The sequence below is a fragment of the Pygocentrus nattereri genome, chromosome 12 (genome assembly GCF_015220715.1).
Source record: "Pygocentrus nattereri isolate fPygNat1 chromosome 12, fPygNat1.pri, whole genome shotgun sequence".
Lineage (NCBI taxonomy): Eukaryota > Metazoa > Chordata > Actinopteri > Characiformes > Serrasalmidae > Pygocentrus > Pygocentrus nattereri.
Window position 1 is genome coordinate 19,717,205 of NC_051222.1, and position 25,745 is coordinate 19,742,949.

The following is a 25,745-nucleotide window of genomic DNA, read 5'->3' on the forward strand; positions in this document are numbered from 1 at the left end:
TCCTTCACATCACGGTGACTCATGTACTTAAAGAAAGTGCTTTATTTCAAGGCTGCCTGCAGATAGTGATTAGCATGCTTGACACTGTGTTAAGCACAGGGTCTAGAGAACAGAAAAAATGGTTAGCCCTTGGCTAATGTGAGTATTAACCTCTTGCCATGCTTCTTTTTTATCCAAATGTATTCTACCTGGAAATGTTTGCCATATGATACTTAACACACTCACTTATTCAGCTACTTAGCTAGTTATAGGCTTAGTTGAGCATGTAGTTGGTAACAGGCTAGCCTTAGTTAGGAGTTAGACTGGACAGTACCTGTAAAGACAATGGGACTCTAATCAAAGAATAAGGGGACAAAAGTCTTGTTACATCACTGTTTTCCCAGCCTGCTTCCTGTGGAAGAGGTTTGAAAACATATGAGCCAGCCTTTCACTGTTTAGATCAAACTGCGTTTTTTCAGAATTGTTTATATATATCTGCAGTCCTAAAAAAACTTTAAAAGCAGGATTAAAATTAGACTTGGAAAGAAGTTAGTTTAAGTTCTGTGCTTTGTAATTTTGCAGAGATTAAATAAAAATGTACTTGGAAATGTGAGGTTGTGGCTGGATATTTTACTGAACACTCAACTGCAGTAAGAAGCAAGTTGTGGCTTTTAGACAGGCAGTCAAATTACATGTTTCCTCTTCATATGGTGGATATTCAGTCTTTTCCAGTCTTTCTTGAAGAAACCTCATTTACTTTGCTTGCACAAAACTGTATGGAATCTGTCAAAGTATTTGCTAAAAAAGAGTGTTTAACATGGAATTTTCTGAAGAATCTACACTGTACTGGTATTGCATTTGTGAAGAGATACATCACTCATTATTTGCCCACTTTCTTTTTTTTATATTCACTTAGCACTATTAGTAAACTCTAAGTTGGTCTGTGGTAGCTGTCAAACTGCCTTGTTGTGCAAACTACTTTTAAAAATACAGCTGGAATCATGGTTGAGATTGGGTGATTCATGGGGTTGTGCTGTAGTGTTCACAGACTTTTGTGTCAGAAATGACCAGCCATGCTCACCTGGTTATTAAATTACTGGCCCTGCTTGCTCTCCCTCTTCCCATAGTGCTCTGATAAAAGGGTGTGACACATTGAAGGAGATCTTTATCAGGCTCTATGGTTTACCAGGAAACAGACAGACAGAAGCCCAGCCTATTTCCTCCTGATGTAGTCAAAGCAGGCTTGTGCTGAGAATGGAATGGCGAAAATAGATTATTTATTGAAATCATTACTGACAGTTGATATTAGGCAATCTGTGAAACAAAATGATTTATTTATTTATTTATTTATCGTTTGCCCAAAGCTGTGTAAAAAAAAATGTGTGTTCCACTCAAGAGTTAGCGTCAGCATTGAGTACTGCCTTCCCTGGAACTGAAAGTAAAGCAAAAATGAATGAAATAGACCATCTGCTTGTAGAGCCGGAGTGCATAGTTAATTAGTCCAGGCAGGCAGTATATTTAATTAAACATTAACAGGGTGTATTGGTGAAACTGGCTCTAGTGGGGCTGTTCTGTCAGGACAGGAAGCCAAAGCCCAGCAGTTTGCCTGTAACTTCACGACTGTATGAACTCTCTGTGTGGGTTGTTGTATTAGCATAGCCACAGTGCTAAACCAAACATCTCACCCACAGTGAAACAACCGAAGCTCACAGCTCAATGGATGTGACTGTTACGAGTGGATCTGCTGTGTCTGTACTTTGTATAAGGAGGAACTGAAGTCATCGCATTGTATCTGGCTGGAGCCAGGCTTCTGGCTCTCTGCTCATTTCTTAAAGGAGCAGTTTGATAAAATGCTAACGTGGACTGAACGTAGAATGAACTGGCCGAATAACGGTTTGCAGCCAAAGACTGTTTTGATCGTAGTAGGCTTCTGATTTAATGATTAGGAAATGTTGTTACCTTATTCGACTTTCAAGGAATAATGTGAAAAATCTTTTTTTTCCTCTTATCCTAAGTGGAGTGAATCAACTGAATGTTTGTTGTCCGTGCTTTGAAGTGATGAGATATTGTAACAAGTAGTATAACCTTACACTGCCTTTATTGGCTTAGGATACCATGAGCAATGTCTCTCAATAAATACCAAAATCACCTGAAATGTAAGAAATGAAACCTTGATGAAAGGAGATAATATATTAAATAAGTATTGCTTTTCTAAAACAAGTAAAAAGATCTAGAAATAAGCTGAATGAAGTAAAGTGTAATAATGAATTACATATAATATATATAATAACTAATTTCACAGGAAAAAAAGTTAAAAAGAGAGGTTTTTCCATATATTTAAAGCACTGTGTACTCGTTAAAACAACACTTCTCTGCCAGTGATGCATTTTCAGACAGGCATTTTTCGCTCCTTTTGTTGACCATTGTGTAGATAGCTTTGTGTGACCTCAATGGTTAAGCATACACAATGAAGGTTGATTTTTGCTTGCATCCACAAGCAGGGATGTAACCAACAGTTATTTCTATAATTAATTAATCTGTCATCTGTTGCTCGATTAATCACATAATCAATGTCACGGTTGGCTCCTCCCAGTCCTGTCCATGTGCTCATGTTTTGGTTTTGTAACTCCGCCCCTGATTGTTATCACCTGTCCCTCATTGTTCCGTGTATTTAAGCCCTGTGTTTGCCCCTTCCGTTTGCCAGTCTTTGTATCTTTGTACCTTTGTATCGTGTCTTTGTACCTGGTCTTCGTTTGTGTTGATTCTGGTGATGTCTTACCCTAAGTCTGTACGTGTCGGCTCACTGACCCTGGAATGTTCTGACTACGACCCTGGATTTGCCCCTAATAAATCTCGCTTATCTCAGCGTGTGCGTCCGCCTCCTCGCTCCACGTTACAATCAAACTAGTATGCCTTCTGTGGTTTCCTCTCACTTTGCCCCAGTAAGAGTGCTGGCATCATTCATAAAGCTTTACTTATGCAAATAAATTAACTGTTATTTTCTGTAACCACCATCTCTGACAACTTTACCAACTTTGTTGACTAATTGTCTCAGCCCTGATGTCCAGAGCTCTACTAGTACTCTACTGTTCTAACCCTCCAGATGCCCAGCTTTATCCATTGTTCTGAGCCATCCAGCCAGTCTGCATGGAAACTCTAATCCTATTAGGAAAATGGTTAAGTTCTGGCTCCGTGTCAGTATGCAAAACACTTCAGCGTGCACACGTACACGTATACAGTCGTGTCCTCTATTGCCCAATCCTCTTACATCACTGGCTGTATTGAGAAGCAGGATGAATCCTCCAGACTCCCTTCATTCATGGGCTGCCATCCCACTTCTCAGGTTGCCCCTGATGGCTGATGAAGGTGTTCACCAAGATCCTCATTTCTCTTCTAAATCTGCATTATTCTGAACTGAACTTATCTAGGTATCTAGTTTTGTCTAGGGTGGCAGCAGAAGTAATTGCTAACTTGGGTTGAGCTTATAGGGGCTGTTAACTCAATTGTAGATATTAAAAATATTTCACTCAACCTGAAGACCCTGAAATACCTTGTTATCTAAAAACATTCTTATCTATAATACAGAGATAAAGGTTACAAAACTCAATCACTTTGTGATCATGAGAGATTTCAAATCAAAGCTGTAACCTTACAACATCAGGTAGTTGTTCACCCTAACCCTTTTAGAACCCAGGTTCAAATAAGGCTTTAGTCTTTGGTGAGATATTAGCTTACGGAGGTAAAGTTATGTTACGAGAACCTGCAAGTGGTAGTGGCTAAATCAAGTAAGAATTGGGCCTGAACATCATGCAAACACACATATACTTACAGTACTGTGACTGTTTGGCTATAACAGACAAGTCATTCAAGCAGCATAAACGTGTTTTGTACTTTGTTGCTTGTACGAATATTAGTTTTGCCGCCTAACTATGCCCAGTTTGGGAGAAAAACAACATTGCCAGCAGAGCAGCACTGCTTGGATCAGCTGGGGATTAAGTGCTTTGCCTAAGGGCACAGTAAGGTATACCCAGTTAGTCCTTGCTGGCTCACTTTATACTTCTAGGCTACCAGCCTTCCCAAAAAAGGTGATGGCATGAGAAAGAAAAAAAGGAAGGGAATAAGGTAGAATAAGAATGGGAATTGCATAGACTGTAAAATGCTCAAAATGCTAACTAGGTATGTTGCTCACTGGTAGTTGCTCGGACTTACCTAAAGAGACTTTGATGTGAATGAAAAATGCCTAATGCTTACATGAGCCTCTTGCTGCACAGTCTTACCTAATTCAAATCAAACAGAAAACACAAAGCCGAATGAATTTCCTAAGTTAAATGACCAGAAGCGTTATTTATTTGATAGTCAATAGTAATCTCATAGCTAATAGCACAAACTGATTAAGAAAGTCAGTCAACTTTCAAGTAGCATGTAATTTCAGACTATTTTAAATTTGATGATCTAGGAAGATGCATGTGCGTAGGATCCTGGCATGTGTGGCACAATCACATAACAATAAAGTTTTATGAGTGAATGAGGCTCTATCTGCTTTAAATGTTTGTCAGCTTCAGCTTTGCACCATCTGCCTTCTTTTTGGTCTGTTTATGTATAAGCTCCAAATCCTTCAGACGAGTCTGATTGAAAAGAAGAGCATATGATTTGAATTTGCAATGTGAATCATAATTATGATAGTGCTGGTATCAAGCCAGCAAAATACTAGATAGTTTAAGCCCTTGGGAGCTGTAGTGGTCAATTCATTATGTGGAATTAAATGTAATCAGTAATAAAGTAGGTATTAGTGTGGTTATCAGTTAAAGTAAATTATATGAGCCATGTGCCTCTTTTGTCTGCAGATTCTTATAGAGTTTTGTGCTGGAGGGGCTGTGGATGCTGTGATGCTGGGTGAGACACGCACACACACACACACACACACACACATACACACACACACACACACACACACACACACACACACACACACACACACACACACACACACACACACACACACACACAGCAATTTCACACTCAAAACCTGGGGCATTGCTTATCCAACTAGTATTTTCCATTCTTTCAAGCTTAGTATATTTTATTTATGATCGAGAAAGTTATTATTAAAAAATAAAATATTAATAATTTATATAATAAAATATAATAAATTAGAATTTAGAGGCATCTATTGAGTAGGATCAGCATTGATCTGTAGTCAGATACTTGCGGATCAAGTATTGGTAGTGTTTTGTGATGTTCTAAGCTTGAATGGCCTACGGATTTTTCTTTCTCAATGCGTATACAAAAATACACTCTTCCGATTTTCTCTCAAAAAACTGAAAACTTGTCTATGACAAAAGCATCAAGGAAATATTTCACTTCGCCACCTTTGCACATAAAAAGCCATACATACAAAGCGTGCAGTATTTTGGCCAATCCTTTTGAGCAGTATGCTACTTCAATCATATACAAAACACACTCCTGTGACATTTTTCACTTGCAGAACAAAAAAAACCCAAGTTTTTAATCATATTGCAAGATTAATCATTGCAATACTTATCCCATAAGACCTTCTAACCAATCACTATGTTTTTTATTGTGTACCGTCAACATCCTGGCCAACAAATTTCCAAATGATTGTTTCTGTGGGTGTTTGTGCAGTTCAATAAAAGTAAATTATTTTGGTTAAAAATAATGCAGTCACTTTGAAGCAATATGTTACATTATTGACCAGTGTTTTACTACTACCACAATATGTAGCAATAATATGTCTGAAATCTGCAGCCATAGTTTATAGTAATGTTAAAGTGTAAGGCATGTCTTTGTGTGTGTGTGCGTGTGTGTAGAGCTGGAGAGGCCTCTGACTGAGCCACAGATCAGGGTGGTGTGTAAGCAGACTCTGGATGCCCTGCTATACCTGCATGAGAGCAAGATCATCCACAGAGATCTGAAGGCTGGAAATATACTGCTCACACTGGATGGGGAGGTCAAGCTTGGTATGTATGAGTATATTTGTGTGGATGTGTGTTTGTGCACTTCATTATATGAGCAAGAGAGCCATTTCAAATAAAATTAAAAGTGGAATGATTGATTTCCAGTATTTTGGAAATCGCCTTAAACCCCTTCCCACAGTCAAAGGCATCTACAACTTTCCTTCTGAGGGCCCCAAAGAACTCTTCTGATTTAGGCATGATGATACCACACGTCAATAACAACAAACCAGATCAGATATCTGAGGTTGAAATAAGATAAATTCCTCGAGAAATTCTCTAACAGTGTTCTAATCATTAGCACCTAATTGAGTGCACCTAATTTCATGTGTGTAGAGTTGTATTTACTTTTTCCACATAAGAAAATTGTCGCTTGTTAAATTATATCACCTTCATCTATTAACACTATTTGAATGAAGACTTGGTATCTGTATCTCAGAATATATTCTTCAAATATAAACAGCAAACATACAAATCCAATACAACTAAAACAGCTGTTGAGTTCCTCTGGTTAAGCTGCAGATCAATATCATACATATACAAAAAGCCACCCATGTTAAGTTTTACTAAAAAGAAATCAATTAGTCCTGTTTATTTGGTTTCAGTACAGTACAGCGTCACATTTCAGACATCAGACATGCTAGTTTCAGATCTCAGGGACAACACTGTCTTATCTCAGCTCTCATACTGTCAGGCTACAATCATGGCCAGCTGAACGATGACGATAAACAACAGCCTTTCCTTTTATTGAACTGCGCTATTATTATGTTCTTTCATTTGGTAAAACTGAAGCTTTAGCTTTTGTGGTCCACAGACCTGCACTCTGGCTTGGAGCCATTTTCATCACTTACTCTAGTTTGCTCAGATATGATCTTTCTACCTTGAAGGTTCACATATGTTTGTAAGTAACTGATATCTGTTGTTAGTGTGACGACACCTTTGTCCAGAGAGAACCCGTTTTACCACATTTTATCATAAAGATAGCCGTTGTTGACTCCCCTCCCACAGTGGTTCAAGGTGACCGTGATATGCTCATATGCAGTGAAGTGAAAGTGAAATAAAAATTACTCAACTGTGATCACAGTGTTTACAGTGTTTAGTGAAAAACACTAAAACTCAAAAACTCTATACCCTTTAATGCAAAACATTTGTATTGTATTTATTTTATATTGTATTTATATAACAGAAACCATGCTGAATAAGCATAATGGATGATAATGTTTGCGTGTGTATGAGTTGGAGGTCTGCATGGACATGAAATTGAAACCCAAACCTTAACCAGGCCTGAGTGCTGCTGTTAAATCTGAAGCTACACACACACACTTAGGCCTAACCAGGTCTGGTCTGAAAGTTGTAGGTACTTGTTGGGTTGGTTTTTTTATAGTGTATTGTTTAGCTTGAATTGATGAATACAGAATATCATACTGGAATAACCCTGGGTGAAACCTTTAATTTTGAACAGCTAAGGGTGAAAAAAAATAAATGTAATTTGAACATTTTGTCTTTGCAAAGGTAGCCAAAATCAGCTGTGATCTTTTCAGTTTTAGATCAAGCCTCTAAAGGTTTGCATTGCACTGTAATACTTTTTCCAACATACAGTACATCCCACATTTTTTGGACCAGTCAGTAGTGCTTTAGTGCAACTGAATGCTTCTAAGCACACTTGTGTTTACATAGATTTTAATTTAGATAAGCAAAATGATCAGCATGTAGCTTAAAGGTTTTGTTGTGTGTATGTGGTTTATATGCCAGTGCTATGGTTATTACTCTTGTCACTGATGTCAATATTGATTAATATTGACCTGCACAAATAATCCCCCGCAGTAGGGCTGCTGATTATATAGAGGGAGTGACTCATTCCCACCTGCAATGAGTAGTGGAAGTGAAATGCTGCTTACGTTTGCTTTTTCTGTTTTTGTGCTGTCACCAACTAACCCCATATAGGCTTCCAGTGTAGTGCTGGTGCACGCAGCATGTAAGAGTGAGTCACTGTCAGCAGTGGCCGGATGTGCTAATAAGCAGGTTAATGACATAACAGAGAGAGAGAGAGAGAGAGAGAGAGAGAATTAGGGAGGGAAGGAAGACTCTATTTACACGTCAAAGTTTTGAACCCACCAGGAGGTTTAATAAACCTCTGATGTCATTGCCCAGCTGCAGGATGCCCTTTTCTGCAAGCCAATTTACAGCCAGTGGATATAGTCTGATTTAGCTTTGTTTTCTAATTACCAGGCCTCACATCAGCTCCAGTTCACCTCATGAGCTGAAATTCAACTTAGTTTTAATTAAATTGGAAAAATTGGAAATATTGTATCTAAAAGATGCACAATAAAATATTTCTTGTTCTAATTATAAACCCAGGTGTGGTGTCAACTGAAAGTTTAGAATCCATTTTCAACTGAATTTCTTCAATTAGTTCAATGAGCTACAAGTGAGTAATAATTAAGGCCGGAGTAGACCATGCCTTTGTTGTCACCAAGGCCAACTGCAAGTTCTAAGGCTTAATATAAATACTAAACCAGAATCACCTCAGCAGCTTATTTGCTAGAGGTTCTTGACAAAACAATAATCCAAGGGATAAAAGTTATTGTTCAACTCGCATAAATGTTGTGGGTGTAAGCAGTAATGTTTTATTGCCTTGTAAGTTAGTCCAGTAATAAACTTGAACTTTGTCTGACACTATATCCTAGAGTCTTTAACTGCAGCTATGACCTTGTTCGTTTTAAGTTGATGAATTAATTTAGACCACAATTAATGTGACTTAAAAAACAACTGCTAAAGCTCAAGGTTTTTTTTCCCTTTTTTTTACAGCCGATTTTGGAGTGTCAGCCAAAAACACTAAAACTCTTCAGAGAAGAGATTCCTTCATTGGGACTCCATACTGGTGAGACAGATGGCAACAACAAACATTAGTCTTTTTTTATATAAACTACATACTAATTAAACTCTGTCACTGTTTTTTCACCATTCTTTTCTTTCTGCCACACACATACTTAGGATGGCTCCAGAGGTGGTGATGTGCGAGACATCGAAGGACAGGCCGTATGACTACAAGGCTGATATCTGGTCCCTGGGTGTCACACTGATAGAGCTGGCTCAGGTAGAGCCACCTAACCATGAGATGAACCCTATGCGAGTGCTGCTGAAGATCGCCAAGGCTGACCCACCTACTCTCATGCAGCCTTCGAAATGGTGAGACAAAGAAAGATGGACATGACCAGAAAAAAGTATTATTATTAGTGGTTTTATTATTGTGTATTTGTGTCTCAGTGGAGCCTGTGGTATGTTTGTGTTGTCTTTGTTCTCTTCATGGACATCACACTACTTGGAGAGTGAGATGAGAACTTGTTTTTGCCCTTCTCAAAAACTGTGTTACCAGGCCTTAAAGTACTGTTATCTCGGTGAAAGTTGACTGGGTGGAGATTATTTGGAAACATTTGAGAATTCGGCTGAGAGTAACTGGTGCAGATGTCATCAACTGGTGCAGATGTCATTATGCAAATAAGATATGCTCTCTGTGTTGACTTGTAATGTTGTTTTTAGTTGTTGCTGAACTAAAATGAGTCTCTGTTTTAATAGCTTTCTTATGTAATGATGAATTGTTTATTTAATTCACATTCACATTTTCTTAATTCTGTGTTGGGGACAGACCTGTGTTGGTGCTCTCACACCCCACGTCCTGTAATTCTGAAAAACATTTTTTTCATTATATTTTAGAAAAGAATATAATAGAGTAAACTTTATTGTCCCATCTGTTTTGCTATCTTTCTGTTTGCATTTGAAATTTTGTTATGAGTTGGTGTTTTGAAATATATTTGAGTGGGGTTTTTTATGTTTAATATATTTCTATTTTTTATTGATGTTTTTTACTCTATTATACTGGAGGAAATTTCAGTATTTTTTGGGCTTGCTATCAGTTTTCAGGATGTTTATCAGCCTTACAGGATGGTTGCATTTTCTGCTTCTTGTTTGCATTTTCTGATTCTTATGAGTCATACCAGTTGCAAGTTTAGACTAATTAATCCATAGAACCTTATTCCACACCTCAGGAGTGTAGTATCAGTGTTCTAGTGTACTTTTCTGCAGTTTTTCAAGTGTCAATTTTTTGTCTATTTGCTTTTTGTAGTAAGGGCTTCTTGACAGCTACACGTCTTTTCAGACTCATAGCATTGAGTTGTCTTATCGCAGTGGAAGGATGCACATACAATTTTTTTAAATCTGAAGCAAGAGTTGATCTTGATTTTCTCCTCTCTCTTAGAGGTGAAAGCTTTAAATACCATTTATCTGCTGGTGACAGATTTGGAGGTCTACCAGGTTTGCCATTGTTATTAGGAGTCTCATTTGACTGAAGTGCCCTTGAGCAAGGCACTTAACCCCCAATTGCTCCCTGGGTGCTATGGGTAGGGCTGCCCGCTGCTCCGGGCAAGTGTGCTCACTGCCCCCTAGTGTGTGTGTGTGTGTTCACTAGTGTGCATGTATGTGGGTGTTTCACTGCACAGATGGGTTAAATGCAGAGGTCTTAATTTCACAATGTTGCCAACACAGTGACAAATTGTTTTAAATTCAATTCTAATTCTATTTTATATACATATGAGAAAGACATTTTGTAAGGTGTAGTTAAAGTGTTTTTGGGTAGTTTCTTGTGTGAATGTTAGTGTCTTTTGAAGGGAAACATAATGTTGGAGAAATGCTTGGGTTTTGTTGGGAGGACAGCTGTAAGTCGTTGGTGTCAGTTAAAATGGCTGAAGTAAACAAAAGTAAAAAGTGGACAAACTAAATACTGATATTTGGTATTCTATGTACTGTTGTAGGATGTTGTGTAATTTTCTGTTAAATATATGTTACCTTTTTTTGCGGACACTGAAAAATGTACTTAATGGTCCTTTGGTCCTTAATGTGCATAATGCCCCTTTGGACTTGAACTTAAACCAAAAGGTGGTCTCTGAGAGTACTATATAACGATGGATTGCAGTAGAACATGCATGTTCTTTTGTATTTCAGCTTAGAACTTTCAGACTTATCTCTAACTGTTTGCCCAGGTCTCCAGAGTTCAGTGACTTCCTGAAACGTGCTCTGGACAAGAATGTGGACAACAGATGGAGTGCAGCCCAGCTTCTTCAGGTGAGCCTACTTTTTGCTCATCATTCTATTGCTCTTCTGTAATAAATGTTTTTCAACCCTGTGCCACTGATGGAACAACTGGTCTGTTTGTGTGCATAATGATAGCACCTTACTGTGTTTCTGTGACAAAATATAACTGGTCTCAGATCAGTATATAAGTTCAACCCACTTCTCATTCAGTGTCCTGACCACCTGCTGGACCAGGTGGCCACACTGAATAGACATCTGCTCATTTAGTCTGGCACTCATTGTGCCAAGTTCATCCTTAGGTTCCTACGTCAGCAAAGGAGCTTTTCTTAACGAAGGTGTTAAGGAGCCTAGCATAGTTGCCTCACACATGCATCGCCACACTCCCACGCTTCACACAGTGTGCTACAGGAGCTCTGTTTAACAGAGACAAACTGTCTGGTCCAGGAAAATGGGGCTGAAAATACAGAATCGGAGTTTTCCTCCAATGAAGGTCATAATATCAAAGAAGTTGCACATTCTCAGGCCAGCTATTGACTATGTGCAGCAGGTGGCTAAGAAGGTAAGACTGTAGAAGGTTAGATGCTGAATGATGCTGAAACTTTTGGTAACACTGATGTATTTGGTGTGATTGCACGGCATGTAGCGTTTATGTATAAAACTGGATGCTAGAAGAGAATATAAATTGTGTGTAGAACTTAACAGAGAAAGATAGGGGTTACAGTAATTCAGATCTACAGTATTTGTATAACTAATATCTAATGTAATAACTAATCTAAATTTGTGTTTTTACTTCATTCCAATGTAATTAAATTCAAATCTAAAAAACTACTTACAATGTTCTGAATGTATTACCATTCAGACATGTAAAGAAAAGCTTTATGTATATTTAAGCATTGATTTGAGAGAGTATTCCTAAATTCGCTTTGCTGTAATGTGTTTTCTTTTTTGTCCTTATAGCACCCATTTGTAAGCAGTGTTACTGATAGCAAATCACTAAGAGAGCTAATAGCAGAGGCCAAGGCTGAAGTCACTGAAGAGATAGAGGAATCGAAAGAGGAAGAAGAGGAGGAAGATCATGAAGGACAGCTGGTGAGACAGTCTTGGGACTTTTATGAATGATTATACTCTTTACATAGTTTTATACACTTGCTTTTTAAGCTGCTTTTGGTCTAAGGCACTTATTTTCATAACTGGATCCCTATTTTCAAAATCCCTGTAGTACAGTGCATTAGGAGCGAATTATAAATCAGTGGCTTATATATTATTCAGATAAATTATTAGTATTTTTCTGGTATTGTCTTTATATGAGATTATATGAGTTATAGTCAATAAACTGGTAACTGGTGCTATGTTTGAAATGCAAATTGAAGAAATTGACAAGCCAGTTTTGCTACATTTTGGGTTTGCTCACAATACAAGGCTCATTGTTCAAATTCTGTTTTTAGCACAAATTTGACCGTTCTAACTTGATGATTCACATTTAGGTACATTGATTTTGCACTGAAATTGGCTCAGATCTGGTTTGAAAAGTTCAGTTTTGTGTGTCAACTGAGCTCTGAAAAAACACACCTGTGTTGTATTAAGGCCAGAAACCTGCCACATCAGCCTGATAATGTGGGTATAGTCATAGAATCTCAAAGAGACACAATGGGATGACTCTCTTGATGATTGCTTTGTGGATGATCGATCAGTATTTTAAATGCTCATTCCCTTTCGTAGCTGCTTCCTGGACACAAGCGTGCTTCATCTGATGCCAGTGTTGGAAGCTCTGAGGATGAGAAGCTTTCCCAGTCCCCTTCTACACTGGAAGCTGTTCCAGAGAAAATTGAAGAGATTCCCAAGATGCAAAACGTGGAGGTTAAAGATGACAAGATAGCTGAACCAAAAACACCTAAAGTAGAGGTGAATCACATCAAGGAACCACCAGAACCTGCTGTTAAAGAACCTGCAGACGTACCTATTTCTAATGTGAAACCTCAGGAACCTACAGAGGCAGAGGTTAACCGTGTAGAAACTCTTGATGTGGTTCTCAAACCAGAGGTACCTTTTGCTCAGCTAGATGTAGTAAAGTCAGAAGAAGAGATGAAAGCAAATGCACAGCCAACACAAGGAGAGAAGGAGGTTGACACAGCTAAAAATGTGTCTGTAATCCACAAAAATGATGAGATGGTGAAGACAGAACCTGTATCTGAGACTTCCACTGTGGAAGGGGATAAACCAGTCACTGAGGACACCACTGTTGTAGAGCCTGAGGAAAAACCTACACCTCTCTGCTCTCCGGTGAAAGAAGAAGATAAAAAAGAGACAGCAGATGAGAAGTCTGCCATGGAGAAGGAGAATAAGACCCCTACAAAGCGAAGGTTTGAGAAGAAAAATTCAGACTCCAGGATTGGATCTGCAGCAGATAACAGCAGCATAGATCTAAACCTGTCCATCTCCAGCTTCATAAGCAAATCTAAGGAGTCAGGATCCATGCAGGTGAGTGTCTTTTTTTTAAAGAAAAGGTAAATGCAAATGTTTGACATTGTTTGCAGAAACTTCATGGGTAGGTGGCAGCACAGAGATGCAGGCACAATACTAAAAGTTATGTTTTGCTAGAATGGGATCATATTGTGCAAGTTAATAATTCTGATAAGCATGTGCAATGACAGTTATTACAAATTCACAAAGTTTCAGAGTTGCAGAATTACTGCTGCAGTTTCCCTGCAAAGTGCACAACAGACCACTACACTGCATGTCGTGCTAGTGATACTTTCCTATTTATCTAAGTGGTAGTTATTTTTGGTGTTATAGAGAAATATTTTATCTTTGTGTTTTTGAAACATATTCAGTATATTTTAACAATAAAGAATACCATGAAGTATGATGACTTTGGTCACTGATACCATGATAAGAAAGTGTCATATCATCCCTCCTGTAATTCATTACTTCTACAGGATACAAAGCGTCAGAAGAAGACCCTGAAGAAAACCCGCAAGTTCATTGTGGACGGTGTAGAAGTCAGCGTAACAACGTCTAAAATAATTACAGACAATGATGCCAAAAATGAGGAGATGAGATTCCTAAGGTGACCAATCTGTTTTTTGTACATTTTAATGTCATTTGCATACTCATTTACATTAACCTGTGATTACCATTGAGTTCAAACCAATGTGTCGTCTATAGACCTAGACCCTAAGATCTTTTAATGTCCCCACAGTAAATACTTAAATAGACTGTGTATGTGTCAAAGGCCTCTTTTTTAATTAGCACAGGTAGCTAAATCCCCAAAGGGCTTAAATGTGCTGGTAGCATTTTTAGCATGACTGGATAGACTGAATAGGGTCAGTTGATTCTATTTACAGTTGAGCTTTAGGTTTCCCTTCCATGTTACTCCTTGCCACTGCTGGCTTCACTTGAAATATATTGTCAGACTGCTCCAATAAGAATGACGGCACTATGAATTGCATTCTGTCTTAGTTAAAAAAACGGCGGCTAGCACTTTTCAAATCCTATAAAATCTTTTCAAATCTTGATCATTTAACATTATTGACTTTACTGATGTAACTAACGCAGGAATTTTACAGTTAATCATTTATTACACTGCAAGACAGATGGTATTGCATTAGCTAATTTACTTTTTTGAGAGAATGTGTTGTATTAAATGTTTAGCTGGCATCACTTACAAAACGGTTGGTTCAATGACAGGACTACAAGATTTTGTGAATCTTTGCAGAAGAAGTCTGCGCAGGACCAATTTCTTTAGTTCTGCTCCCACAAAAATTCATGCAAGATTTCAAGGTTTGGCTCCCACAGAAGATCTGCACCATTTGTTGTGCACCCACCCCCAACCTAAACGTTTTGTCCTGCTCCCAACTGCAGACCTGTATAACTGCTTTCCATCTGTGCTAGTCACAACCGAAAATGGCCTTCATAGGTTAGATTCATTCAGCTTTGTTGGCATGTACTTTCCACTGCTGGAACCATCTTGACTGTCCAAAGGCTCCACCGTTTCTGTAGCGTACAAGAAAGCAATTTACATGATTGTTCATGAGATTGCTTGCTTCTGATTAGAACTATTTTACAATGTCTATTTAAATTGAGTTAATTATTTTTTATTATTTGCTTTTAAATGTTATACACTCAGCAATCACTTTATTAGGAACACAATAATACAATTCAATTCTTCAAATTAAGATTCTGGTCCACGTTGACATGATTGCATCAGGCAGTTCATTCAGATTTCTGAGAAGCTTTCATGCTGTGAATCTCTCATTTTATCACAACGCAAAGGTGTTCTATTGGATTCAGATTGAGTGAATGGGAATGCCACTGAAGAGCACAACTCTTTGTCATGTTGATAAAACTGGTTTGAGACAACTTTTGCTTTGTAATATGGTGTATTATTAGCCTGGAAGTTGCCATTGTGGTCATGAAGGGATGTACATGGTCAGCAACAGGAATCAAATAAGCTATGACATTCAAGTGGTGATTGATTGGTATTAATAGTAAGTTTGCCAAGGAAACATCCACACACCATTACACCACCTGCACTAGCCAGGGCTTTTAACACAATGTAGGTTGGGTCCTTGGATTCATGCTGTTGGTGCCCAAGTCTGACCCTACCTGCTTGTGTGCTCTAGCAGAAATCGAAATTCATCAGTCCAGACTACATTTTTCCTGTCCAGTTTTCGTGAGCGTGTTCCCACTGCAGACTTAGGTTTTTGCTCTTGACTGACAGTGGTGGAATCCATTGTGGTCTTTTGCTGTTGTAGTCTCTAGAGACCGTGAAGAACTATTCAAACCAGCCCGTCTGGCACTAACAGTCATGCCACATTCAAAATCACTGAGATCCCATTTTTTTCCCCAGTCTGATGGTTGGTGTGAACATCACCTGAAGCCACTGGCCCGTATCTGCATGGTTTTCGGCACTGCAGTGCTGGCACAAGATTGGCTTATTAGATGTTCCTAAAGGGTTCTGAGAGTGAAACAGTTATTAAAGTGAAAGTTATCATTTTTTTATTTAGTTGTGAGATTTTTCTGTACGCATATGTTGTCCCTCACCTGCTCACGCTGGACTGGTTGACTGCCCCTCCGCTCAACTGTGTTCAACTGCACTGTGGCTTCATCAACTACATTAAACTACGTTGAAACAAATGTGTCTGAAAACTGCAGGTTTTTTTCAAGTTAAAATGCTTCTTATGAATATTGTTGCTGTTGCAACAAAAACTTTTCAGGAGAAGTAAAAACATCCTTAACTTTGTATTATTTATTTAAAAAAAGCAAATATAATGTTTTGTTCTGACAGTGACAGTATATTAGGCATTTACAGGAATGAGTGATTTAAGTGCTGCAAATCCATGCCCAGCACTAGAGTAAACATGTAAAGAGATTTAACAGCCTTAGCATGGTAAAGCAAAGACAGGAAGCCAGCTGCTGTTGAGTGGTGCTTCCTGTACATAGCCTGTACATGCTCCTGTTGGAGCATATCCTGTTAGCTGGTCTAGGACATCCTTTTGGTGTTAATCCAAGGATAGTTTCACACATTCCTAAAGAACATTGTAAACCTGTTTTTCCATAATGATTTCCTTTAAAATGCAAACCTGTGAAGTATGTTGCGTGCATCGGTCTGACCCATGTTTCTATGTGTGATTGACAGACGCCAAGAGCTAAGAGAGTTAAGGCTGCTGCAGAAAGAGGAGCAGAGAGCCCAGCAGCAGCTCAGCAACAAGCTGCAGCAGCAAAGAGAGCAGATCTACAGACGTTTTGAGCAGGAAACCACGGTCAGTACCTGCTGACATACACAAAAAACTTCCATAAGTATAGTAAAAGAATATTTCACCTAAAAGTGCTATCTGGCTAACAATGAAAAAAAGGCAGTGGGGGCCAGTCAGCATTAGTTAAGGATAGATATTATTATTTTTTTCAAGTTGATCATGGTTAAATGTCTGCATTTTGTTTGAGAAGAATTGTTTCCTGTGTTTCCTTGGTGCATCTGTTGTATTTAAATTTATGTACAAGATGCATGAACACATACTTCTTTTAGAAAATGTTGACTTTAACCTTTATATCTGTATCTGTAAAACAACTTTTTAGGTCTTTTATGGCGGTATATTATTTTAAGGCAGTAGCTTGTTGTGATGTTTCTGGCAAATTATATATCATGTGGAGAAAAATTGAGGAAAGAAAAATAAGAAGATTTTAGCTTTTTGCTTAATCTCATTTGAATTTTTTACTTTACATGTTTTAAAATAACTTGTTTTTCTTTCAAATGATACCATCCATTTATAAGTCAACATCAGTCAGATTATTTGGTATTTTAAAGCATTATATTATTTTAAGGCAATTGCTGTTTCTGGCAATTGATGTATCATGCAAGAAAAATAGAAGGAAAAAAAGGAAAATTGAAACCACTTGCTTTGTATCTCAGAGCAAAAAGCGTCAGTACGATACAGAGGTGGAGAACCTAGAGCGGCAGCAGAAGCAGACTATCGAGAGACTGGAGCAGGAGCACACCAACCACCTCCGTGATGAGGCCAAGAGGATCAAAGGCGAGCAGGACAAGGAGCTCTCCAAGTGCCAGATCATGCTGAAGAATCGCAAGAAAGAGGTATGAGAGACAGGGAGGACGTGACAGGGAGAATAGGGTTGATGGAGCCGATTTGTGATCACAGTTTTAGTGTAACAGTTTGTGTAAATACCAGTGCCTCCAGTGCTATCATACCAATGCTTTTATGCAAGTATCAGTCAATTAGTTGGACCTGATGGTTGCTTGGAAAATTTCTACATATAGATTGACAAGTCCCATTAATTGCTCTTCATTGTACAGTCGTATTGCTTTAGTAATGTTTACTAAGGTGGTTAAAGCTGTACTTGTGTGAGCTGTTTTGGGCGATAACATCTGGCAAAAACATCAATCAGGTACATCATTCAATGCAGACTTAAAAGAACACAGGAAACAGCCAAATATACTAACATGTAAGATGATGGATGTCATTTAATATGGGTTAGTTAGCATTGTGGTACTTGTTTCATACCACATTCAGTACCGTTTAACCTTGATAGCATTAGTGTTTCTTTAAGCACTCGTGACCTTTGGCCAGTGGAATCCTCTGGCACAAACAAGGCAACCTCACCTGTAACTGTAATCTGCCTGAATTCTCTGACCATCTTTAAACACCGCATCACTGATGTACATCCACACAGCATTTTTTTTTCTCCTTTTTATGTTCTCCCTGTCAATTTTTTGACATTTTTTGGCCGCTCAGGAGATGGGAATTTCCCCCAACTATGTACGAAAAGCGATCGTAAAGTGCTTTAGAGAGGATCTAATATAAGTGCCACATGAGGAGGTAATAAGGCCATCAGTTTTTTTGTCAACTCCACAGTACAGATTTGAGTTTTTGTGAAACATTTGGAATAGTTGAGAGTTTGAGAGTACCCTTTTTTCATTCTTTATTGATTTATTATTGTGAGTAAGAACATGCCTGTAGTCTTGGATGTAAATTAAAAAAAATTCTTGTGTTTGGAGTGAACACAGCATCTTTTTGTCTTGCTGCCACTGTCCTTCTCAGATCTTTTGAATGCATATTTGATCTGTTTTTTCTCACTGCTGACCACTTGAGCTTTTTAAAACTGTCACACATATCCATGCTCACTCCTCCTGTATCATCTGTTCATCTCAAGAACATTCTTGTGTGCAGGGATTAGAAACAAAAGTAAAAAAGTACAAAATGTAAGCACAAAATAAAGCGAAACTTCACACAAAACCTTACACTTCTTGCAATCAGGGATTGGAAACAATTGGGGTTTGTTCTGAGCAGAAATGTTTTTTTTTCTGTTTTGTGCCCCTCCAGCAGATAACTGGCTAGAAGGAGAATAGGTCAATACTCTTCTTCTGGTATAGCACGCTGTATGGATATTAAGCTTATTTAAATTTGACCAAATCAGTCACTGTTACGTTTATTCAATAAAGTTTAAAGAAAAAAAACAAAGAAATAATAACATTACTAACTTGTATTTTAACAGTACTAACTCCATTTTAACATGACTTTATCACTCTAAAATTTGAAAGTTACTTGGTTTCTGTTCTTGGTTACACTGGAAAAAAATATTGTTGGTTTTACTTTTCTGGTCTTCATTCCTTGTAAACTGTCTCTAATCCTTGGATGTGTGTCTGTCTGCAGTGTACGTTTGTGTATATTTCAAAGTTTGCCTTGTTGCCACTGCTTTTAGCTGTATTCTAACCCTGAAGGGTGTAGCTCATGTAATGATAGTCTTTTCAGCTCTTGTCCTGTACACTGTTAAATGCCCCAATGCAACTTACCATGTGCTGTGAAACTCTGATCTGAGTTCAACTGGTACCTCATCTCAAATCAGGATCTGCTCTGTCTCTTTTCCATTCCTGTGTGATGTATTTAGTCAATCAGTCCTTTGTGTTGGAACTAATGGCATTTGGAGGCTGCACTGATAGCCTCAATCCACCAAATGAAGCCACTGTTGGCTTATCTGGGCTGTTGTAGTCTGATAGATAGCCAGGCTGTGTCCTCTCAGACTCTGGTGGATTTGAGGATGCAAGAATGGCACATAGGAGCATGCTAACCTCGCTGTAGTTCTTGCTTGGCATTGGCACTATGGCAGACATGTGTCCAAAGGTTTAATGAGTGGATATTCCCCAACAAACAAATATTCAAACATTTTCTGTTGAACATCTGAAAATGAACATCTGTGCCGAATGAATTCAGATGAATGGGAATATTGTGTTGTCAGTGTTTCCAACTGATTTTACACTGCAGATTCTGCAGTTCTGTTTGTTTTTTAAGGAACTTGAGCTCTGTGTGCAATGGACTTACACTCTCTGTCAATGGTTTGGAGATAACTAGTTTTACAAAGTGTTTGTAATACAAATGAGTATGTTTTCTTTGTTTGGCAATAGCAAATATTACCATATTGAAGACTTGGTTTAGCAATATGGCACAAATATAAAATCACAATACTTTTTAATGACATTTTAATGATACACAATATACATATATAAATTTTTTTTTTTACTTTTTAAAAATATACTTTTTAAATATTTACTTTTTTCTAGGGTTTGATAAGATGGAACAGACAGAATGCATTAGTAGTGGCACATTTAAATAATACTTTCAAAAAATGGAGGTACACTGGTTTTTACACATTTGTCAAACTAAATTCAATTAAACAGCACTAACTGGGGCAGTTGTGGGCTGGAGGTTAGGGAACTGGCCCTGTGACCGGAAGGTTGCTGGTTCGATCTCCAATGCCGACAGTCCATGACTGTGGTGTCCTTGAGCAAGACACCTAACCCCCAATTGCTCCCCGGGCGCCGTGCATAGGGCTGCCCACCGCTCCGGGCAGGTGTGCTCACTGCCCCCTAGTGTGTGTGTATGTAGAGTTTCACTTCATGGATGGGTTAAATGCGGAGGTGGAATTTCCCCGTTCGTGGGATTAAGAAAGTATCGCTTGCTTACTTACTTAATTATGCTCTGTTTGTAATGAGACATTAAAGCATATTGTACATATAGATGACATCATTTATCATGATGACAATAAAAATAGTTGTATTAAAGATCAAGCTGGTGCATGAAAAAAAAAATACTATCACTTGTAAATATTTGGATCAGTATTTTTGACCAAACTTTCTTGGGAATAATGCCAAACCCTAGACATTTTAGCCTGTTATTGTGGTGTCAGCACTCAGTAGCACTCAAACCTTTCAGCTGTTTAAACAACATTTGGTGTGACAGATTTTCAGTATAGTTTTAAACAATAGTTTCTGAAGAAAATTGACAAGTTATAAATACATTACAGGTCTTAGCAAATAGCTGTTTTATGTAAACCAAATGTTTGCTGATAATTTTTGACTTAATTAAAAAGTAACAGTGAAAATTAAACATTACAAGGATGATTTAAAAATCATGTTTTCTTCAAACTGTTGTCTTCAAACTTTTGACAGGCACTTTCTATTTTTTCTCTTGTATAACTGAGTCAGTCGCACATCTCTTGTCATTCATTCTCTCTCTCTCTCTCTCTCTCTCTCCTTCTCCTTCTAGGAGCAGGAGTTTTTACAGAAGCAGCAGCAGGAACTGGACAGTGCTCTAAAGAAGATCATCCAGCAACACAAGCATGAGCTAGCCACTGTGGAAAGAGACTGCCTCAACCACAAACAGCAGCTGCTCCGAGGTAAGGCCTTTAACACTCAGCTCCAAAGTCCTCTTGCTCACCATGGCCTCTTTTGGTGATTGAGCTAATACAGATTTCACTAATCACTAAGTCATTCTTTCCAGTTAAAGTGGCATGACCATTGCATTGATCACATATTCTGCAAAAAAAATCCATGTTTCTTCAGTCAAGACAAGCACTGCCAATTATGTACTACAATCATATACAAAAGTTTGAATACCCACATTCAAATTCTATGCTTTTTTATTTTCCAGTGGAACTTAAGTATTTAACTTAAGTTAAATACTTGATGACATTTTTCTGCAATGCTTTTGTGCACAATCTTGTCTTAACAAGTTTATGTCAGAACTTTTGCACATGCCACGTTTTAAGTTAATTTTTTTCCAAAATAATGAATTCAGCAAATAAACAGTTATTGAGCATTAAGTTCTACAGAAGTGAGTAATTTCACTTAGAGATTATGTGTTTGCACCCTATATACCCCACATGCAGTGAACATAGTCCGTCTAGCTGTTTGCAAAGCTAGATAGCACATGGCAAGGTAGTTAGCACTTGGCTAACTATATAGATATCTGTCAGCCGTTAGCTTAACATTCATGGTGTCCCTTCAGGTACAATCCTATGTTTTCCTCTTCTATTCGTATTTATTATGGGGCAAATTTTGTTAGCTAGTGTGTTAAAAACTACGAACTACCGTAGTTTACTTACTAGGATTTCATTTCTCACCACCTTTCTTCTCAGTAATCCGAAGCAACCTTTAGCACAACAGGGTGTAGAGGTATTTATGGAGAAAGCTGGCAGGCTTTAGACCTGGGCTGTTTCTCAGAGTGATAAAGCCATACCGCAGCAGCTTATGCCTGTCATGTGGCTCCCACGCACTGCAGATCAGAACTACAGCCACTTCCTTCTGATCCTGCAGGTTAATGCGTTACCTTGACTTCCACTGCATTGGAGCCACTTCAGATTGTTAGAGAGTGGTTACTATAGCAGCAGTGAAGAGTCATCACATGACTATGGAAGCTTCTAGGAGAGGAGAAGGCAATTTGTTTTGCTGTAAGAAAACCTTTGACCTTTATTACTGTACAGGAGAAAGAAAAAAGCATTCATAATCAAGTTAACATGTTAATGTAAACATTACCTGAAAGTAATTTTGGACCATTTTTTTGGTCCAGTCATCATCAAATGTTTATGGTCTGTGAAGTGCTGGTGTTTTTTAAAACAACCTAAAATATAAACATTATGTTGAGGTTTTCTTGTGGCAGTGACATTGTGATGCCAACGTAACATGTACATGACCAGCTCTCATACCTATAATAAATTCAAGAGTTTGTTGTTCCTGTACTTTGTGCTTTATGTCTGACTCATAGTCCTTTAATTCATTTATACGATCTCAATAATTTTTGAGATCAGGGCCAAATTCTTATAGCGCTTGTTCCCAGGTCGCACGTCTGTTTTTCTGTTTAACTCCCCTTCCTGATATACCCACAGCCCGGGAGGCAGCCATGTGGGAGCTGGAAGAGCGCCATCTACAGGAGAAGCACCAGCTCCACAAACAGCAGCTTAAAGACCAGTACTTCTTACAGAGACACCAACTGCTTAAGAGACATGAGAAGGTTGGATTGTTTTTCACAAATCAGGCACTTCAATCTGTATGGCAGAAAAATGCAGCTTTTACTTGATGATATCTGATCTAAGATATATATACAGTAATGTGCAAAACTCTGTAAAACCATTTATCTTGGCAGTAAGTGTTTTTTTTGATCCTGTAAAACACCATATATCATAGTAAATGCAAATAAACACATAGTAAAAAGAAACAAGATTTCTTATTTTGAAAAGTAGTATATATGAACACTAACTGGCAACTTGATGAAGTACACTTCCTTGTTTTTACACCTACTGTCCATTTTTATCAGCTTCATTCACCAAGTAGGTGCACTTTATAGTTCTACAATTACAGACTGCAGTCCATCTGTTGCTCTGCATACTTCTTAGCCCTCTTTTACCCTCCAGTAACTCCCAAGAGCCCTGCTGTGTCTGATCCACAACACACACTAACTCATCACAAGCACGTCAGTGTTACTACAGTGCTGAGAATGATCCACCACCCACATAGTACCTGCTCTGTTGTGGTCATGACTATTAAAGAGCAGTTTGCAAGGGGGGTAGTAAAATATGCAAATAAACAGATGGACTGCAGTCTTTAATTGCACGTAACAGTAAAGAATAGTAGCTGTGAGTAGCAAGTCTAACTTAATTTTTATTACTTATTACATTACTGAAATGCAAAACAATGTAATATACACTTACATACAGCATATGTGTGTGTTTCTCTACAGGAAATGGAACAGATGCAAAGGTATAACCAGCGTCTGATTGAAGAGATGAAATCAAAGCAGACTCAGGAGAGGACCAGGCTACCTAAAATCCAACGCAGTGATGCCAAGACACGTATGGCCATGTTTAAAAAGAGCCTGCGCATCACCTCCACCGGCGTCTCTCCCGAACAAGAGAGGGAGAAGATCAAACAGGTCAGAGGGCAAATTGAGGCTTTTATACTCTGGTTGGGAGGGGCTTATTCAGTGACCATTAATGCAGTGTTTCTCTTGAAGTGGCACACTGGAGTTTTGTAGACTTAATAACAAGTGAATGTGAAGGCAAAAAAAACATGTATTTTTGTTAATGTGCTTATTCAGAGTGTGTTTCTGTGTGTTGAGCAGTTTGCAGCACAGGAGGAGAAGAGGCAGAAGAACGAAAGGCTCCATCAGCATCAGAAACATGAGAACCAGATGAGAGACCTGCAGCTGCAGTGTGAAACCAATGTCAGAGAATTGCAGCAGTTACAGGTATACACACACACACACACACACACACACACAGTGTTTTTAGGCTGAAATTGCAACTTGAAAAAGTTTTAATTATAGCCTACAGTATCAAGACTGTTACCTTAGTTTTAGGTGGGCTAATTTAATTAGGTTAGTTAGGTTATTTTAATCTAACCTAACCTGGATAAGAAATGTGGCAGACCTAGTTAAACACTTTCTGTGCCGCAGGCAGATATCATGCCTGCACAAATTGCCACCTCTGTGATATGGTGTACATTTTAGAAATCCTCACAAAACAGTGTAAGGTTTCAGACTGAAACATGTTTTCAGCAAGAATCGATTTAGTAAACAATGTACTTAATATTGCCTTCATTCGCTTTCATAGTCAAACACCCACTCGCCACAATAAAAAATCCTGATGTGCATTGAATTTAATCCTGATGTGCATTGAGTTTAATCCCGATGTGCATTGAGTTCTGGACAGTCACATTATTTGTTGGTAATGATTTGTAGCATGAGGCATCATTTGAAAAGCCAGTAAAGCAGGGGTATGAGAAAAAAATAACAGAAAATCACTTTTCTTGAATTGACTTTAATCCATCCATATTGAAGATGTTTTGCACAGTTTGTAGGTCTTATCCTATTTCTTTATGGACAACAGGCACTAGATTATAATGAAATTCTTTTGTCATCTCAAGTGTATCAGTTAAAAAAGCTCTTCATACCAGAATGAACAGGGAATACACATTTCTTGTCTAATATCACTCATAGAAATAGTTTCGCTCTGCTGTGGCTCAAAATGTTTGAATGCATCTCTGCTGACCAGCACAGGAAAATGAAAGGAACAGCATTTTACTGACAATTTCTCACATTTATTATTATTAAAATACTTGGTCAAGTCAGATTTTGACACTTCATTGAAGGCCAAAATTTTGGTAGTTACACCTTTTTGAGCAAAAGCCAAAAGTGCCATTTTTGACAGTTTTCAGATCAAATTTCAGAGCACCCTCCTAGTCATGTACACTGACCTGTCATTTTGTGTGTGTGTGTGCGTGCATGTGATGTCAGAATGAGAAGTGCCATCTGCTGATTGAACACGAGACGCAAAAGCTGAAGGAGCTCGATGAAGACCACAGCTATGAGTTGAAGGACTGGAGAGACAGACTGCGACCCAGGAAGAAGGTAAATGACTAGCACAACTCAACACACAGGGTGTGTAATTACACAACAAACAATACAGCTTCACTCGCTCTGTCATACTAACGACTACAGCTAAACTTTATCCAACACTACATTTTGCACATACATCCTGGTAAAATCTTACCAGTGACATTCTTTTTGATCCTTTTCAGTCATCCCTTACACAGTACTGAGACTGCTCTAGTAAGAGTAATGAATACTCTCCTCTTCACAGCAGATAACTGGTGCACTAAACATTATTTTCTTAGATCTCACTGCAGCTTCTGACACAGTTTATCATGACGCTCGTCCCTAGCTTTCTTCTATTGGAATTTGTGGCATGGCTCATGTACATGTATACTCACCGGCCACTTTATTAGGTAAAACTTGCTAGTAAAAGGCTGGACCTCCTTTTGCCTTCAGAACTGCCGTAATTCTTTGTGGCAGACTTTCAACAAGGTGTTGGAAACATTACTCAGAGATTTTGGTTGATTAATTGAGTTACTGTTGCCTTTCT

The 25,745-nt window shown here is 38.3% G+C and overlaps 1 protein-coding gene across 1 annotated transcript in view; it reads left to right on the top strand.

Moving 5' to 3' along the window:
- The window catches only part of slkb (STE20-like kinase b), a 38,016-nt gene that overhangs the window by 8,085 nt on the left and 4,186 nt on the right, over positions 1-25,745 (top strand). Inside the window, exons 3-17 of the mRNA XM_017710042.2 lie at positions 4,824-4,872; positions 5,808-5,957; positions 8,760-8,832; positions 8,946-9,140; positions 10,988-11,069; positions 11,997-12,128; positions 12,759-13,517; positions 13,976-14,106; positions 16,678-16,801; positions 17,449-17,628; positions 21,095-21,224; positions 22,713-22,837; positions 23,564-23,755; positions 23,945-24,070; positions 25,118-25,231. Of these exons, the coding sequence (XP_017565531.1) occupies positions 4,824-4,872; positions 5,808-5,957; positions 8,760-8,832; positions 8,946-9,140; positions 10,988-11,069; positions 11,997-12,128; positions 12,759-13,517; positions 13,976-14,106; positions 16,678-16,801; positions 17,449-17,628; positions 21,095-21,224; positions 22,713-22,837; positions 23,564-23,755; positions 23,945-24,070; positions 25,118-25,231 (2,562 nt within the window). The remainder of the gene's footprint in view (positions 1-4,823; positions 4,873-5,807; positions 5,958-8,759; positions 8,833-8,945; positions 9,141-10,987; positions 11,070-11,996; positions 12,129-12,758; positions 13,518-13,975; positions 14,107-16,677; positions 16,802-17,448; positions 17,629-21,094; positions 21,225-22,712; positions 22,838-23,563; positions 23,756-23,944; positions 24,071-25,117; positions 25,232-25,745) is intronic.